This window comes from Chinchilla lanigera, unplaced genomic scaffold (genome assembly GCF_000276665.1).
Source record: "Chinchilla lanigera isolate Chin_1 unplaced genomic scaffold, ChiLan1.0 scaffold00031, whole genome shotgun sequence".
In the NCBI taxonomy this organism is placed as follows: Eukaryota; Metazoa; Chordata; class Mammalia; order Rodentia; family Chinchillidae; genus Chinchilla; species Chinchilla lanigera.
In genome coordinates, this window is record NW_004955432.1 from 9,520,385 (window position 1) to 9,539,217 (window position 18,833).

The following is an 18,833-nucleotide window of genomic DNA, read 5'->3' on the forward strand; positions in this document are numbered from 1 at the left end:
GCATAAGCCATTCTAAAGCTTACTTTATTTGTAAGCAGTTGTTCAGAACTAGCTAAGAAACAAAAGTTACAGAACATTATGAAGACTATTAAGTAAGTGCTAGCCGACAGTTAAAAATGTACAGAAATATGAAGTTAGTGGTGTCTTTAGAAGTACCTCTAGCCTTGGTCAGGTTTTTTTGTTAAAGTGCCACCTTGTGGGATACACTGGAATGAAACAGCCAAGTCCAGCTCTTAGGACTGAGTGAATCTTAAAATAAGACTTTTGCAAGAGAAACTATCTTCCCTTCCTACCATATTAACTTTAAAGCACTGTAATAGTATCTTAATAGCTGCCTGAAGAACAGCCTGAATTTTTAGGTGGCTTTTGTTTTCTTCTGGAAGGCCAGAGTACCAGAGTCAAGGAGACACAAATATAATGTTCCTTTATTAATCTAAACTAACTCCTTGAGAATGCTAATGATTGTTTCTTTGTTTTTTTTTTTTTGTCTTTTTGAGAGGGTCTTGATATGAAGCTCAGGCTGGCCTTGAGCTCACTTGGTTGCCCAGGCTAGTCTCAAACTCTCAACGATCCTCCTGCCTCAGCCTCCCGAGTGCTGGGATTACGGGCGAGAGCCACCACGCCTGGCCTGAGAATGTTAACTGAAAAACAAAGGAACAAAAAAACCCCACCACCACCCAGACTACCTGTCTTGTTTCTATAGTTCGGCTGTTTACAGAGGTCAGATGATAAAGTCCAAAGGAATAGTTTTGGCTTATTTTCTAAAGATGTAGAAGTTAGAAATGGTTGAGACATAGCTGTGGATGAAAGTTGGGCTGAAAAGTGTATTCACACCAAAGAATCAGTGAGACATGAGAAAATGCCTTTCTCATGCCCTTGAAGAAACTTGAATTTTTCCAGTACTTCTATTGCTGCTCAAGTTGTTTTTCCATTGTGAACAAAGAACATGTGTCTTCCTAACTATATGTACTTAATGTATCTGTATATACTTAATGTACAGGACAACGAGTTTTGCGTAAAGGCTGCAATTTCTCAGAAGTCCTGCTGGCATACGAAACACATGCCTTTCAACAACTTACTTTTACAGTGAATATACACTCTTAAACAGGTATAACAAGTGTAGCTTTGGTGGCTGCTTCTTCCTACAAAAAGAGGAAGGAATATGGATGGTTTAGTGTACTCGGCTCAATGCTTGAAAAGGTAGTTTGTGCTTGGGCTAGCTTCTCTACAAAACTGGCTTTTAAACATATCAAGTTCATAATTGGCAGGTGACTTTAATATAACTTTTACAATATTTTTGATGATTAAACTACGTCTTTCAAAACAGGGTATTTAAAAACTACTGCCTGAAACAGAATTTTCTCCAAAATTTCCTCTAGCCATTGTGCTTTATGAATAATTTTTAAAAATTTAGAATCATGCAACATCTTTATTTTTAACGTTAGAATGTCAAACATGCGTTTTTTAAATTCTACGAATATATACATGAATTCTGGTGGCATATTGACTTTTAACATTATCCTTTCCTAGACCCAGGTATACAACAAAAGCACGCTGGAAAATAAAATGTGAGATACTCTCATGTGCTTATCATAAAAATAGTCAAGTTTTCACTTAAAAGAAGTTCTTTGGATAGAAGAATTTTAATACGTCTATGATATTAGGAAGTGGACAGGATTGAATTTCCAAAGTAGAATGAGTATTGCTATTAGTGAATAGGCACCTTTTAAAAGAAGCAGCTACAGTTACATAATCATCAATTTAAACACTCATACATAATTTGAAGTTCAAAATGTCTGGTACTGTTGATTATCAAAGATGGGTAGTACCACATTCCAGAGTTAAAGTGTACATTTTTCTATTCAAAGGAACGTTTGAGGCTATCGATATGCTGTACTTTCTGACGTTCTCATTCTTCCTTAAAGCTAACATGCTGAGACTGTATTCTTAGGTGAATAACTTTGAACTATTTTTAGTAAGCCACCTGGGGCTAAATGAAAAATCTACCATTCACGGTGCCCTTCCTGGGAGAAAACCATGAGAACTGCAGGGGCTGAAATGGCCCCAAGTGTTATTTCGAGCAGATGCTCTGCTCCCTGACCCCCTGTACTTTTGAAAGAGGGACAGAGTAGGAGGCTCCCACTCACTGGCTTCTTACAAGCTCTCAGGAATTGTTCTGAAGGTCAGTATCAGCCTTTGTCATGCGACAGCTTATGATAAACTAAAAGAACAGGTTTACTTTGCTTTTTCTATCAAGGTTGCTGAAACACACTACACGACAGTCACAATCCCTGACCACCAGAACCAAACCGCAAAGAGAAGCTGTCAGGCATTCTTGCACTAGTCCTAGAATAATTCAAATGTGCTTTCAAATCTGTCCTGAGACTCTGCTTGCAGTAAGCTGCTTCAATTGAGCCCCAGGGCAGTATGACCCTGACAGTTAAACACTACCTGGCTTTGGGCAAAGATACACGAAAGCATATGCCACGGAGTAGGCCGGATTCACCAAGTCTGTACTTTGCAGTGTCCTAAAGAAAGGTAAGACTGCTTGGTGGGATCCGGACTTCAGACATCCTTAGCGTGGGCGTTGAAGACACACATGAAGACAGTAAGCACTCAAGGGCAACACCTCTGGGGCGAACTGGGGCAAGACAAAGTTCAGAGGTGAGAGGCCCTTTCCTCAGTGTCATCAGAGCGTACTGTGCCAAGCAGCTAGTGCCAGAACATTTGTGCTTTAATTCTTTACAAGCGCTGACTAGAGATAGGTCCAAAGCAGATGCTAGAAATGAAAGTTGAACTCAATTCTAAGGAGGCTGAAAAATTCCAGTTTAGAACAGCTGCACTTTTCTTGAGGGAATTTCTGAGCAAACTTTTAAAAACGTACAAACTCAAAGTTACGTTCCCTTGAACACGTGGCTACTAGCCAAAAAGGTCATGATCAATCAGCACACTGAGTTTTCAATTTCTAAGCCGCCGCGTGGGTGTCCCTGTATTCCGAACCTTTTGATGAATGAAAAGGCTTGTTTTCCAGCGTGTACCTTACCTCACACTCCGGCTTCACTATTCTATTACAGTGGTGGCAACACATAATCACCGCCGCCACATGAAGTATAAAACAGTCTATGCTCCTTCCCTGTACTTTTCTGTTCCTTGCAGTACTGGGGAACTGAACCCAGGGCCTTCATATTGAGCTACATTCCCAATGCTTTTAAAAAAAATTATTTTTAACTTCTGAGGCAAGGTCTTGCTACGTGACTAAGTGGCCTGAGATGGACTCAAACTTCTGATCCTCCTGTCTTGTGATCTCACAGTATTGGGACGACGGGTGTGTGCCACCACACTCCGCTTCTTGGGGCTCTTCTTTTTTTTTTACCTTGCTTTTGAAAGAATTCTTTTTTCCTGAAGCTACTAAACTGGAACAATGTCAAGCAGTGTATGTATTTAAAAAAGAATGGTTCCTGTCAGATTTGGTGTCATATACCTATAACACCAGCTATTTGGGAAGCTGAGACAGGAGGATCACAAATTTGAGATCACAAGTGAAGACTGTCTAAAAATGAAATAAATATAAAAGAAGGATGGGGGTGGTGATGGGCTGGGGATGTAGCTCAGTATTCCCTGGGTCCAATCCTGAGTATTTTAGAAAGGAAAAAGATCCCAACTTCCAAAGCCATAAAGGAGAAACATCTACATTATTCACTTCTTCAAATTCTTGTTCTTCTTCGTCATTAAAAAAAGATAGTCCTGTTAAGCTGTGATGCATTCAGTGAATACTGGTAATGTACAGTCATCACCCACAACACTTTCTGCTGAGTAAAGCACCAGCCATTCTTTGAAAATCCTCTCTAGTATCATCTAGCTGTTTCCCACAGGCATTCAAAACCTGAGACAGAAATCACAGGCAGTCAAATGTCCCCAAAAGATACTTTCTGTGTCTTCTAGTTCCCAGAGCCAGCTCATCAGTAAACCATGGGTAAGGCAGAGACGGTACGGAATATAAAGGACCGAAGAGAAGATTGCCAGAGAAATGGTGAAGCTGTCTACAGTGCCCAGGTCAGGCTGGCGCTGCAGAGGACAGGAGCGAGCCCAAAGCATCTGAAACAACCTCCAAGCAGAGAAGGGTCCCTTCAGAAAGTAAACAGGTCATCTTTAAAAGAGAGTTAAGGACACCCCCTCAGATACTACTCTGACAATGTAGTCCATAAAAACTGAAAACTCGGAAACAGTACAGTGATCGGTGTGCCAGTAGGACAGAGGAGCGGGTACCCTGCACGTCGCCTAGGGAGCATCAGTGAATACGAACTAGGAGGACTGTGTTAGGAGGGGATAAACGGGACACTGGTAGGACTGCAGAACTGAGATCATAAATCATCACCTGAAACTCAGTATTAGAGAAATCTTCACTGGAAGAAAGTAAGCAGGTGGTGTGTGGAACAGCTTCAACAATCTGTTGTTAGTTATGTAATTGTAGCAGTGTTTATCAGAGGAGCCAGCGGACAGAAAGATAGGCACTTTGCAAACCAGGCAGTGCGTGGTAAAAAGTACAGTGTAATAGTAAAGACAATTTAAATGCCTTTCCTGTCTTTAGCCAGAGAGACCAACTCTCCAAACCGAGACAGGAAACAGTTTCTGAAAAAAATGCTTAACACAAACAAAATAACAAAAAAACCAAGAAGGAAATAATGACATTTCAAACCAGAAAATAAAAGCTATCTCTATTTGTGATTTTTAACCTACTTGAGGTACACTCCCTAAATCTATAGCGAGTCACAAAAAGCTTACAGGTATTTTCCCAAAGCAACACACTATACAGAAGGTTCAAACAGACTTCAAACAAGTATATTCAGCTGTGAGAAGAGCAAATAGGATGCATGCTTTAAAAAAGAGGTCTCTTAAAAGATATTAGAATGTTTTCCTTTTTGTTGTGTCTGAAACTTCCATCTTTTATTGCTAGCAAATTTACTGTTTCTGACCAGAAACGAAATGCTGAGGACATAGATTCAACTTTCTCACTTGAGCACAGCACGCTTAGTGAACAAGCGCCTGTTATTTAGGGTCACTGTGGGTCTTTAAAATTCAATTCTTCTCGTTATTTACAAAAAGTAACACTTTAAGAGATCAGAGAATCTCCCTCACCGCACATACACACACACACACACACACCACACACACTCACACACTCCCAAGTACCAAATCAGGCCCGGCAGCTGCAGGGAGATTACATCATAACTCAGCTGTGCCTGGATTACCCACTTTACACTGGCAGCATTCAAGGTTAGAAAAATGAAATGGCAGCACAATTGGTCAGCAGCTTCTCTTCTTCTGGAATTTTTCCAGGTTCTTGAAACAAACAGACAAACAAACAAACGAAGGAACATAAAGCTGCAATCACTCTTGCATTGATTTCAAAACAGTAAACGAGGCGGTTTCCTTGGAGAAGCAGAGCCCGTGCAAAGATGGCAGCTGGAAGCCTCTAGCCAGCGAGGCGCAGCAGCTCTGCAGGGCCTGCACAGGGGACCCTGCAGCCGCCCAAGGGCTCCAGATGACCAGCTCAAGGCAGCCCGGAGACCTCAGGCTGTGTTCAGCTCTGAGGCGTTCTGGCTGGGTGGCAGGGGGGAATCCAGGTTCTCCTTGCACCTCTCCAGGTCTTGGAAGTACGGGTGAGACAGGGCACTGTAGGCGGATATTCTCTTGGCTGGATTAAATGTCAAGCACTTCTGTAATAAAGAAAATGGAACAGACTGATGCAAAACATGTCAGTTTAAACACTGTGCTCACATAGTTATCCTTCTGTGTGTTCACTGTTGCGTACTGTCTATCAATATAGTAAGGATATTTATTTGGAGGGACTTTAAATAATGTGTACACAATACTAGTACATTTCGCTAACAGAGAAGCTGGCCCTCAGGAAAAGGTGACATCTTTTAGGTGTCTGTGGATTCCTACTCACCCAGGATTCCTCTCAGAGCCACAGCCCAGGTCATTTAAAACATGTGGAGGACCGCGAGTGTAAGTGGTATCGCATCTGCCTAGCATACGTGAGGCTCTGGGTTTGATCTCTAGCACCTCAAAACCAAACCAAACCAAACAAAACCCAGCCCAGCCAAGCCCAACCCAATCCAACCTGAAAAAACTCTCAAGCACCACATACACAAGTCAGTATTTTATTTACAGTATGTGTATCACTTTACTTGGATTGGATTCTTCTCTGCCCCAGGGTTTGTCAATGAGCGCGGAGCAGAAGGGTGCCCTGTTCAGGTGGAAAGGGTAACTACTGAACAGTGGCGCCTCAGGGAGGGAGTAAGGAGGAGCTAGACATAGGCCTCTACAGCCTGATGTAGCAGCAGGCCATGTACCTTGCCCCTAGCGCTGCACCCCCAGAGGCAGTGATGTTGTCATGATTCATCCGGGCTAGCAGCAGCCCTCCAGAGTCCAGTGGGTTAAATTCAAGCCACCGAAGTCTGACAACTCAAGCGCAGGGATACAAGGGCAAAAGAGCTGGTAGCTGCACTTACGGAGTACCTGGCCCCGGTCAAGCGATTTGGTGAGTTTGTCTGGGCTATTGGGGTGGAAGGCAACAGGAGGCATACATGAACCATTGGAGAAGCAGCCCACTCTACCCTCAAACTGTCAACTGTGTCTGTACTCTCAGTCCCATTTTCACTGCAACCCCAGAAACCTTCCTCAATTCTCTCTCCTCTCCTTGCACTGATACCTCCTGAAGAGCACCTCGCTGGTGACAAATGCTCACTATGAGTACCTCACCCACTGTCCCAGGAGCTCACAGGCTGCAAACATGCGACAGGATCGCATCTGAGGCACCCAGCGCGTAATGTTCACTGCTGGAGCTGGGTCTCTGGAAAGTCTATGAATTTCAGTCCTCCAGAGACTGAACACTGCTCCGGGTATGCAGACCTCCACTCCTCAACCTGGGCTTCTGCCCGAAGTCCTCCCTTGGCGCTGATGGGAGTAGGGGCCTCTAGAATGCTGTTGACAACTACTGCCTAAGAAGAAATTCTACATATCATTTCAGGCAAATTCTTGGATTTCCTGAAATCTTATTCATCTGAGCTCCCTACCAGTCCAAGGATGCCAATCTCCCTTTTGGGTTTTCTAAATATCAAAGAGCTCAAAAGCAGGCAGAGGGAGGAGCTTGTTCGCAGAACGGTTCCTATGTGTCTAATAGCAATAAACAACTTCAGAAGAGCTTTGCAAATGTAGCAAAAGAAATGAGAGGCAAAAAAAAAAGTTGCAAAGGACAGGAAAGCAGAGGCAAAAATTCTGGAGACTGAGCCTTTCTTTCCACAGTCCAAGGGTAAAATAGGCAGGCGTATTAGAAAGGAAGCAGCCAGTTTAATTCCTAGGACATAGGAAAGAACAGCGCTGAGTATGTGCAAGTTACAGAGACATATCCCTAGGGGGTTATCAGGGAGAAAGCCCTTCCCCTACAGCTGCACTGACCATGTAAGGGCTAGGAGAGGGTGCAGCGGGGAGTTCCTTAGCCCGGTGTGAGGCTGTGTGAACTTCAAGTGGGCAGTGTTTAACGCATTCTGTCCTCTAGACATAGTTAGAAAAAGTGTTTAAGTTCTATTACTGCTCTCCTTTTAGGTACAAAGTGGGTGGCAGGTGGCAAAAACCTTGTGTGATAGTGCTGCTTCCGCCCAGAATGCTGACTTACAAAATAAGCTTTTAGAATAACTTAGTTAAGACTTGACTACTGCTGCAGACTGGATTTCTTTTTTAATCGGATATTCCCTTCTCTCCCCTCCTTCCACAGGAGCAGCATTCTTCTCTTGGTTGAAGTTGGCTGGGGCCACCTCACGTTCTTTGGCCAGTAGAATGTGGCAAGGAGTGGCAGGGCACCTCTCAAACCCAGGCCTCGGGGTGGTTCTGTGTTCCTGCCTGCCTGTGTGGGAGCGGCGAGCTGCTGCGGGAGCAAAGCACGCCCGAGGGAGCTGCTGCCTCTCTGGCGCAGGTGCAGAATGAGATGCATGGAGAAGACCTGGACTGGATCCACAGGCTGGCGCAGAGATCGAAGGCTCTTATTTTAAGTAAAGGACATACTCATTATTTACTGAGGGTCGACATCGAGAGCTTCCCAAAAGGCGCCCCCTTCTGTATAGGGACATTATGTGCAAGGTCAGGTATGATTTTGAATCCCAGAGCACTGCAGTCCTCCCCACCCCCCCCCTTTTTTTGGACAGTGTTTTCACTGTGTAGTGCAAGCTGGCCTCAAACTCGTAGTGGTTCTCCTGCAAGGGCTGGGATTCTAGATCACCATGCCTTCTTTTCTTCTCTTTCTTCTGCTTTCATTTTCAATGAGCTATTTTATATGTACAAAGCATATTAAATATTTATTAAAGATATTACTAACTTATAGGAGTATTGCTACTTAGTTCCTTTGGAAGAGTATTTTCCTAAAGATGTGACGTTATATCTTTGTCTTAGAAAAGGTACCATTAAAACGAAAAGTACACAGAGAGGCTTCTAACTCAGCATTCAAATACACATTCGAAGACGGAAGACTTTATTAAAGAGGTGGGATCAGAAAGGCATTTCAGAATCAAAAGCCGGGGCTGGGGATTTAGCTCAGCGGCAAAAAGCGCCTGCCTGGCAAGTACAAGGCCGTGAGTTCGGTTCCCAGTACCGGAGAAAAACCAAAAAAAAAAAACAGAATCAAAAGCCACCAGCTGGAAGTGAAAAACATGCACAGACAAAGTGAAAAACATCAGTTCAGCCAACGCTGAGGTGATACTCGGCGTCCATTGCCCAGCCTAGATAGGATGCGCCAGGGCAGACCAGCTACGTACTGCACGAACTTACCAGAAGTAGGTCTTTGCCTAGCTCGTCAATATCTGTTACAAACTTCTCAATGGGCTGGGCAGGTTTGGAATGAAAAGCCTGCCTGGGAAGGGCCACATCTCTAGGCCAGTCCTCTTCTCCTGGGAGTCCAATTACACTACAAAAGAACCACACGTGAATGAGAGCATTACCCGCTATGTGAAGTGTTTTTCTCACTACAGTCTAGAGAAAGCAAAACCTATGGAGCAGGCAAGGGGAGACAGAGCCTCAAGAGAACTTCACTCTTATGATTTGAAGGTTGTCTCATTTTTCTCTGCTCTACGACAATATGGTGGTCATGGGGTCAAAGTTCATCTCGTAGGGTAACTATGACATTCACTGGGAGGAGACAGAGACTACTCTGGCAGCAGATACTAAATGTAACACTAATGTAGAGATGGAACATACATTCAGGGAAAGCCCTAATGTACTGATGGAACAAGACCCGTTGGATTAAAAGAGACCCACATAGGTATGTAATATCTTCCCTCATGGCCAAGAGTGCTTTTTTTTGTTCTGATGGAATACCTGTGAAAGGACACGGTTTCATGACACTCATCTAACGTGGGCTATTAATACATCAATTTGGCTGCATTACTGGTTAGAGTAATTCCCCAAACAGCAACTACGCACATTAGACATCAGACAGAAGAAAAGTAGGGCCAGAAGGTACATTAGTCCTATCTTACGCAAACATTGTTTTATAAGAGATATCCCTGGCATTCCAAAGTAAATAATAAAAGAATATTGTTTATGTTTTCTCTGAAAGCCATTTTGGGATCAGAAATGTGGAGAAAATAGCTAGTGATAAAACAAGAACAGGTTTTGGAAATGGGTAGATCTGGGCTCAAATTCTGCACCTGCCACTTACTGGCAGGAAGGATGATTACTTAACGTCTGTGACTTGTCTACAATGACGGCAGAAATTTAGGGTTGTAATGACAATGAAAGATGCGGTCAATATCTTTACTCACTATTATCCTAAGAAAATAATATTATGGGAAACATTTTGCCACTATACTAAAAATATGAACAGCTTGATTTCTATTATGTGTAATTTAAGGTTCTTTAGCATATTAATGTCAGTCGACCTATAATTTATAACATATATTATGGAGAAATTATTTACAGTTCATGTATAGATGTTAAGTAGCTTTGAACAAGGGAAATAAGAGTCTGGAAGAACTTATGTCTTATAAAGACTGAGTAACTCTGAACTAAAAAAAACAGTTTAATGGACAGAATGTATTGCTATTCAAATACAGAACCAAGTTATTTTAACTCCAAGGAGAAACGATGTTGACCCGCATTAGTCTCCTCCTTGGTCTGCACTCTCAGTGAGACTAAGGCCTGGGAAGGCGTGACTTCACAAATGCATCTCTGGGTTTCAGGAAAATCTGGTGGCAAATGTCACAGGATCTGCAGGGTCTTGCTCTCCTTTCCCTTACCTAAACAGATCCTAGAGTCTAGGTCTTACCTGGAAAGAGTAGATACCCTGGCTGTCAGTGCACCTGTCGCTGGCCCTCACAAGACACTAACTCTGCCTCTGCCGCGCAGCTAGAGAGCCACATTATAGAGGCAAAGAGCCTCATGGACCAGAAGCAGCAGCTGGAGCAGTACACGAGTGTGTTTAGCGACAAGCTCCGCCGCGACAGTAAGGAGCAGCAAATGAGCCAGGAGCGTAGGTCAGTGGAAGATCACGTGCTCAGTATAGTCAAGGCCCTGGGTGAAATCCCCAGGATCTCCTTGGCCCGCCCGCCCCCCAAAAAAAGAAGAAGAAGAAGAAGAAGAAGAAAAAACTACCACTATTAATTATGAAAGGAAATGCATGAGTATGTGCTTGGATAGAACGAAGGGATAGGGCAAAGGGTAAAATCAGTACGGTTGATTAAAGATCCTTCAAATTTCTCCTTCATTCCTTTTTAGCCTTTTGCCCTTTACGTCCGTAGTTTTGCATATCATCACCATTCACCTATATATTGATTATAATGACTTCTTGGCTGACAAGTTTGAGTTTATACTTTGAGATACAATCTTGCAATTAGGGTCAACTGAAAGCCCAAAGTTTTCCCAGAAACAGCGCATCTCTACATATGTGTGGTAGATGACTACATATAAACTACATATACATACATTTAAAATTACTGTTCATATAGTGTTTTTTATATGTAAGTCTTTCTCCTCTAACTCAAGGAAAGATGTCTTGACAGATGCTGGCCAGGGCATGAGCCCAATTTTTAGCTGGGGAAACAGAGAATGAAGAATGAACTGAACTGAACTGCAGAAGTCACACTGACTGAGTTCAGTCACAGGGTCTCCATATTCCAGATCCAATATTTTATTTCTATTAACTAGAACAGTGCTCTTGAAAAATGCTCTAAAATATCATAGGCTAAAAGCATTATTTCGCTTTCAAAGTACTTGTGCTTTTTGAAAGCAGAAATCTTCTTAGACATTGAAATATTTATCTCTGAGTATGTGAATACAGCTTTCTTTTAAAAAATTTAGCTTCATATCCAATATGAATTTTTATAGTCCATACATGAGTGTTGTAAAATTTGGATAGGTACATTAAAAAGTGCTTGCATCACCTTCCACTATTTGGACAGCTGGATATAAGCCTTAAAGGTTGACATTTATACTGGAAAGACCGACAGCCCAAAAGCCGTAAATGGCCGTGAAGGTGGGGACAGAAGTCATTTTTCAAGTATTTAGTAGTGACACTAGAGAGCAGTATTGTCCCTCTTCTCTGGCAAGGTAGTACATTCTGAGGAAATAGAACCAAGAAAGAAAATCTATAGGCACAAAACGTATAGAGCTTCACAGCTTCTTTCCTGCTGGAAATCCAGGCTTGGCAGGCTTCCCTTGGAAGCAAGGCAAACTTGCTGGTCAAGTGTTCCTTCTGGTCCAGTGGCTTCGTTCACTAAGTGGGGATACTAACAGTACTAACAAGACTGCACACTGTGCTGGAGCAACAGCAAAACCCAGGTAGTGAGAAGGGAAAGCGGGGCATGGTCTTTGCTGCTTGGCTAGTGGATTTTGGTGCAGACATTTTCTCTGTTCAACAGAGGGATAACGGAACAGCTGACTTTCACAGTTTCCTCTTTACGGTCACATGCACATAAAATATAGTCAATGGTCACAGGCAAAAACAGATGTGAGCTCATCATCCAATGACCAAGGAACTTGACATCCAGAAACAGGGTTAACCTGAGGGCTCTGTGCCGAATTTCTCCACCTTAGGGGTGGTCAGCAGTAGCAAGAGTGGCAGCTGTCCTATGCTTGGCAAGTCCCCAGACAACAAACAAAGGCAAAATATAAAAGACAAAACTAGCAAATGTTCTTTAGGCTTTCGAGTCACTGGGTTTTGACTCAGTCGCAGCATGGGTGCTTCCAGACGTCTACTGGACTTGCTTCTAGTCCCCAAAGAACAGTCAGGTTCCGGTGTTACTCCAGCTGCTTTATGCGGTCATGCTTGAAAAGACAGTGCTAACATAGAATTCGGTTCTGTAGGGCAATCCTTTTGCTGCTTTACAGAGTCAAGATTTCATACAAAGCACTGGGATTCCTACTCAATGTTTCAGACCAGTGATCACAGCTATTTTTAGTCAGAACTCCCACTTTCTTGCTGCTCCACCCCAATTCTGGTGGGGCTTGGCACCTCAGAAATCCAACAAGATGCCACACTGCCTGCATGCTTTGTGGGAAAAAAAGTCCCAGTTACATTCTAGAAACATGGAAGCATACGTATGCTCGCATACACAAACATGCACACGTGAATTCTGCTAACCATAAAGGAACTAAGTAACAAACGAATGGAACCAAAGAATTTGAGCCCAAGAAAGAACTGCACAGGGGAGCTGAAGTCAGAATTCCATTCTCCAGACAAAGACATTAAGGAAGAAAATAATAATTAATAATGAATTACAATCACAATAATCACTAACATTTTTAAAGCACTTACTATACGCCAGGGACTGTTCAAGGTCTTTACAGGGTGTTTAAATGACTTTCTCAGGTTACTTAGCCATAGACCCAGGACGAAAAGATAGGATTCTCATTTCCTATTTGGTGCTCCAAAGAAAAAAGGGGTTGTGTAGCATCCTATCCTTGGCTCAGGAAAACAAAACAAAACAAAACAAACGATGCAAAACAAGCCCACATGACCCAAAATGTAACTGATGGGGACAGGAAACTTACTAGACAAGTACAGGTTTCTAGGCCACCAAATGCCCCACCTCTGATGAAGGGGGCATTTGAAAGACCCTAAGTAGACGACACATCTGCACATTAAAGAGCTGGAGCTCAGCCAAGCAAAGAAAGAGGAACAGCAAAAAAGGTTCACACAAGCAACACACAGCTTCCAGAGCAGCAGTCAGGCCACACTTCCATGACGGGCACCGTCTCCACTCACCACACAAACAGTAACACTGTCTGCAGCAGCAGCTTGGGGTAAGAAAGACAAGAGATAAACGTATTATATGAGTATCAGAGGAAAGTCACTGGAAATGTTTTCAGTGTTAAGGATAGTGATTTAGTTATTACTTACTCCAAGATTTTTCCTAGTTGATCCACATCTGAACTTCCACGAAAAAGAGGCCTAAAAGAATAAAGATACATCTTACACAAGGAATCTTCTCAGGTTATATATCAATCATATTCATCATTATTGCTGGACAGGAATAAAATAGTCTCCATGGCTGGGGAAGAAATAAAGAGCTGTGACGTCTTTCCTCTGTTCAGTGAAGGTTGTCCTTGCACAGCCCTTAAGGAAAGATCTCTCGTGAGTACGTGGTGGCACCTGACTCGTGTTTCACAATGGTGGGTGTAAGTAGTCACAGGAGTAATAGTACACCATCATCTACAAGTTTCAGAGTTCAACTCCCCTTGGGGGTAGAACGCCATGGTCCTAATCTCACACCATGGGAAGGTGGGACTCTGAAGCTCTTCTTGGGGAGACCCTGCTCAGAGCACGTTTCGCACCACTAATAGAGTGCCTCTCCCCGGGCCTCTGTCTCTCTTCCCACTGGTCCTCCATCTTGTTGCAAGCTACCTTTACTTTTTAATTGTACCTCTTTCCTTTCTCCCAGTATGAGGGCTGTTAACCGTTAAAAATTCAAAACCTCAACACTGGGCTCCAGAGGTTAATTGTGTCCTCTGAACACAGACAGCATCCCTTGTCTATACTGAGCATTTACCAGCAATTAAATAAGTTCACACTGTGACATTTCTGGTGTTTTCCCAAGTAGATAAAGTAGCTCTCCGAGGCTGCCCAGGAGTTTCTCTAGGTTTCCCCATAACCTTTACGCTAATGCCTGACCTGAACACACACAAGTGATTAAATATTTGACTATTTGTCTATCTATGTCAATGGAATACAAGTAAATCTTCCTAACTCCTAGCTCAATGAATGATACAAGTGGGTATTTTTCAACAAGTATATATGTATTTTGCAGTACTGGGGATTGAACTCAGGGCATTGCATTCACAATGAGCTCAATCTCTAGCCTTAACTAATTTTTTTAGATGAGGTCTCCCTGAATTGCCCAACCTGGCCTTGAATTTGTTATCTTCCTGCCTCAGGCTACCAGAATGCTAGCATTCTAGGTGTCTGCCACCACATCTGGCACACCAATGAGTTTTAAAGGTATGTGCAGCCTATCACCAGAAACCACACTTCTTTCTTATATCAGATATCAATTTATAGAGACAGATTTGACTTCTTTTTTGTGCACAATACATGCATTTGCTATATGGGTCAAATATGAAGGACCCTGCAGAACCGTAGCATTTCAGCGGTTAGAAGATACCTAAGCACACCTCAACCATGCTTTCTACTCATGTCCTTATTCCTGAAAATAATGATTTATAATAAATTTATAATAACTTTATAATAACTTTATAATAACTTATTTACGACAACAACGCAGGCTGAACTGTGTCCCTTTGAAATTCGTAGGCTGACACTTAAATTCCAGTACTCAGAATTTGACTATTTTGGAGGATAGGGCATTTAAAATGGCAATTAAACAAAGATTTAAAAAAGGTAAGTTGAAGTAAGACCGTGAGGGTGGGGCCTGATCCAATCCGACTGGTGCCCTCACAGAAGGTGAAATGTAGATGTACGATGGCCGCGTGGAGGCAGCGAGAAGACGGAGTAGAGCGACAGGCCTCAGAAGACGCTAACCTTGCCGACACCTTGCACTTGGGCCTCGTGCCTCCCCTACGGTCAGACAATAAGTCTATGGAAGGACTGTTTGACAGACAACTTGTATGTCACTAAGATAGTCAAATTTGTAACAAATTGTGAAGTTGGGTCCTAAGACAATCTAGACAGGTTTTTGTCTGCTTTTCTTTTATTTTTTTTTTGCGGTACTAGGAATCAAACTCACGACTTCATGCTTGCCAAAGAGGCGCTGTGCCGCTGAGCTATACCCCCAGACCTGTCTGTCTGTTTTTTAATTGGGGATGGCATGTAAGGCTTTTTTGCTTGGCAGACAAATGTTCTACCACTGACCTATAGGCCCAGTCCCTGGACAAGTTTTTAAAAACAGCAAGGTGAGAAGTGAAAGCTTTCCTGTAGCTTAAAAAAAAAAAAAGGAAACTTAGCACCCATCTTTTATTGAATATGAATGTTTTATGTGGCATGGTGCCAAGTGTTCCCCACATGTGATCTCATTTAATTCTTGCAAAAACTTCTGGAGAAATGTATTATTATCATCATTCCTATTTTCACATGAAGAAACAAGGCTGAAGCTGTAACGTAACTTAACACCTAAAAAACTGCAGACTTAAAATTCGAGCCAGGTCTGGCTTAAAAGCCTGTATGCTTCACTTTTGCCCTAATACTTTTACCTTAGTTACTAATATTCTCTTTGCTCAGTCGGAACAATTAAGCCTCCGCAGAGAAACAATATGGGACTCTGCGAAGGGCCCTTCAGAGATCTGATGCTAGTGCTTGTATACAGATTACTTTGTGTCTTTAGATTCTTGCTCTACTTTAAAAAGGAAGGAAGCTATCCATTAGATTAACTGATTTTCTCTATGAACTTAGTTCTGATGGCTGCTATGGTTTGAATGTTGGTGTTCCTCCAAAATTCTTAAGGTGGAACCTAACACTCACTGTGGTAGTAGGAAGAGGTGAAGCCTTTGGGGGCTCTACCACTGTGTATTATGCTATGGGTGGCCTTATATGAGAGGTTGAGAAGTGGGATGTGGTGGCCCATGCCTATAATCCCAGCACTCTGGGGAGCAGAGGCAGGAAAACTGCAAGCTTTTTTTTTTGTCTTTTTGAGAGAGGGTCTCGCTATGCAGTCCCAGGCCAGCCTTGAGCTCAGTTTGTAGCCCAGGCTGGTCTCAAACTCTCAACGATCCTCCTGCCTCAGCCTCCCGAGTGCTGTAATTACAGGCATGCGCCACCATGCCTGGCCAAAACTGCAAGTTTGAGTGCAACCTGGGCAACTTGCTGAGACCCGGCCTAAAAATAAAAAAGGAAAAAGGGCTGGGGATGTAGCTCAGTGGAAAGGCCCTGGATTTAAATCCCCGCTGCCCGCTAAAACAGGTTGAAGGAAGTTATCTGGTTTCTTCTGTCTTGCATAGCAGCAAGAAGATGCCGTCTTCAAAGCAGAAAACCATGGGAAGACACCGAGTCTTGGATTTCTCTCTCCAGAATTGTAAGCAATAAATTTCTGCTGTTTATAAAATACTCTCCAGTCTAAGGTATTTTGCTATAGTAGCTAGACTAAGACAAAGGCCCTTCTAAATTTATTTTGTTTGTTTATTTATTTATTTCCAGTGCTGGGAATTGAACATCCTGGCCTTGTGTGTGCTAGGCAAGTATTCCACCACTGAGATACATCTGAGAGTTAGAACGGTCCAGTGGCTTGGCCTCCTTTACTATGGAGTACAGTGACTGAATCATAACCACGGTTCTATGAACACTCAGAAAAACTTGCTTGTGGGAATACTAGAATCTTTGAGGCAGCAATTTGGTGAACAGATCAGAATGACTTTCACCTCCTTTGGGAGACCTGGCCTGTGACTCCGAGCTCTAGTAACTTGGCTTTGGAGCAGATGTGGCCAGGCTTGAATTACACAATGCCTCGGAGCCCTAATTGCATGCAATCCTATTAAAATGGAGCTTTGGATGCAAATATTGCACACAGTCACAAGATGATGGCAATGGGTCAAGTGAAGGAGGGAGCAGGCCAAGAGGTGGATCGTGAATGTGATCAACTCAATACAAGCTGTTTGACTTTGGGTTGAAAATCCTGAAGAGTGTGCAGCAGCTGGTTTTCTGAGAGAGGATGCTGTGGACGTTGGGAGAATGGGGAGGCACAATGGATTCTGAGGAAGAATGGTATCTTTCATCACGGCAAAACCTTGGGATGCTGTGGCTGAATACGGACATACAAGACAGCTACAAGGACCTTATGCAATTTGTCTTTAAATAAAGCTCTCTGGTAAAAACACTGTTGGGGATATCAGTTGTGTGTGTTCTCAGGAGACATCCAGGGCTGTATTTTTACTGAGGTTACTATGAGTGATTATTTCTTCTTCAGGTTAGCTGATTTAAATATCCTTAAATTCATGCAAGTTACACATATCTTGTATGCATAAAACATGAAAATAAACATTTGATTATATTCTTTGGTTTAGTGGTAAGAGGGGTTTAATTCCATTGCCTTAGATAATTTTATAACTGTAGGAATGATTCTGCTAAAATACACATACTCTAGTTGGACGTGGCTGTTTCTTTATTCTTTTTTTAATTTTTTATATTTTTTTGTTTTTTTTCCCCGCTACCAGGAATTGAACTCATGACCTCGCACTTGCTAGGCAGGCGCTGTGCCACTGAGCTAAATCCCAGCCCCCTGGCTGTTTCTTTATTATCATGGCGTACCGCTGAGCTGAAAGGAAGCAGAGGGCTGAAGGAACAAATGGAAGAAACGGGAAGACTGGAAGAGATGGTGATGGCAACATAGACACCACCTGAAGAGGCTCAACACAACTTTGAACTCTGCTTCATTCCATTGCCTGGAAATCTATCCCTCTGGGAAAACCTAGGGAACATTTCCGCTCTGCACTGGAGACTGAAGATGAAAAAGAAATGCTCTATAATACATGGTGAGACAGAGGCTCCTGAAAATCTATGCATTTTTTCAAGGAAGGAATTCACTAAGCCAAACCATCTTGTCTGCTTTTAGACACAAGCCCTCCAGGAGACATACTAATTCTTCTACAGCAAGGCTCTGATTATGAACGAGTTCTGTCCCGGGAGAACATCTCTAAGTTGGATTCCTTCATATCCCACAAAGTGAGTCTTACACAGTATACCTGTGAAAGTTCGCAACTCGAATATTTGTAAATTGGGGATTTACTGTATTTTTAAATTCTATTTTCGTTTCTGTGGTCCTGAGGATTGAACCTAGGGCTTTTCCAGTGACTACATTGTTCAGCCCATTTTATTTTAAGACGAGGACTTGGGTAAGTCACCCAGGCAGGACTGGAACTTGCGATCCCCTGTCTGAACTACCCAAAGTGCTGGTTACAGATGTATACCACCAAGCCCAGCTTCTATTAATTCTTTTAAAACTAATTATTTAAAGGTACAACCAGCAATACAGATATTTTAGAGTGGCAAATCTAAAAGATATCTTTGTATTTTAAAAAAGCATTTCTTCCTTTTTCAAATATTTTGGGGGAGCGGTAAAGTTACAATCCTGGATCTACTGCTTTAAATTTTTACGAAGGAGAATGTTGGACTATTTCCAAGTACTTCATTCAAATATCCCCCTTCACCATTAGACTTCATAAGAGTTAAAGCAGGGCTGGGCATCTAGCTCAGCCGCACAGTGCCTGCCTGGCAAGCGTGAGTTCGATTCCTGGTACCGGAAAATAAATTAATAACTCATTCTTGGAAGGCAAGTACCAATTTTTGTCAAAATATTATCAAATTTTGGTGCTGGGGAATGTAGCTCAATGTTAATGTG

At 42.6% G+C, this 18,833-nt stretch overlaps 1 protein-coding gene across 2 annotated transcripts in view; it reads right to left on the reverse strand.

The window, feature by feature from the left end:
- Positions 1–1,409: 1,409 nt before the first annotated feature.
- Positions 1,410–18,833, reverse strand: part of Cdk6 (cyclin-dependent kinase 6) — a gene marked incomplete in the record, with an annotated part of 205,979 nt that continues 188,555 nt past the window's right edge. For both annotated transcript variants that reach the window (XM_005388024.2, XM_013516028.1), the window contains 3 exon segments: positions 1,410–5,717; positions 8,824–8,959; positions 13,391–13,441. In XM_005388024.2, coding sequence (XP_005388081.1) covers positions 5,571–5,717; positions 8,824–8,959; positions 13,391–13,441 — 334 coding nt within the window.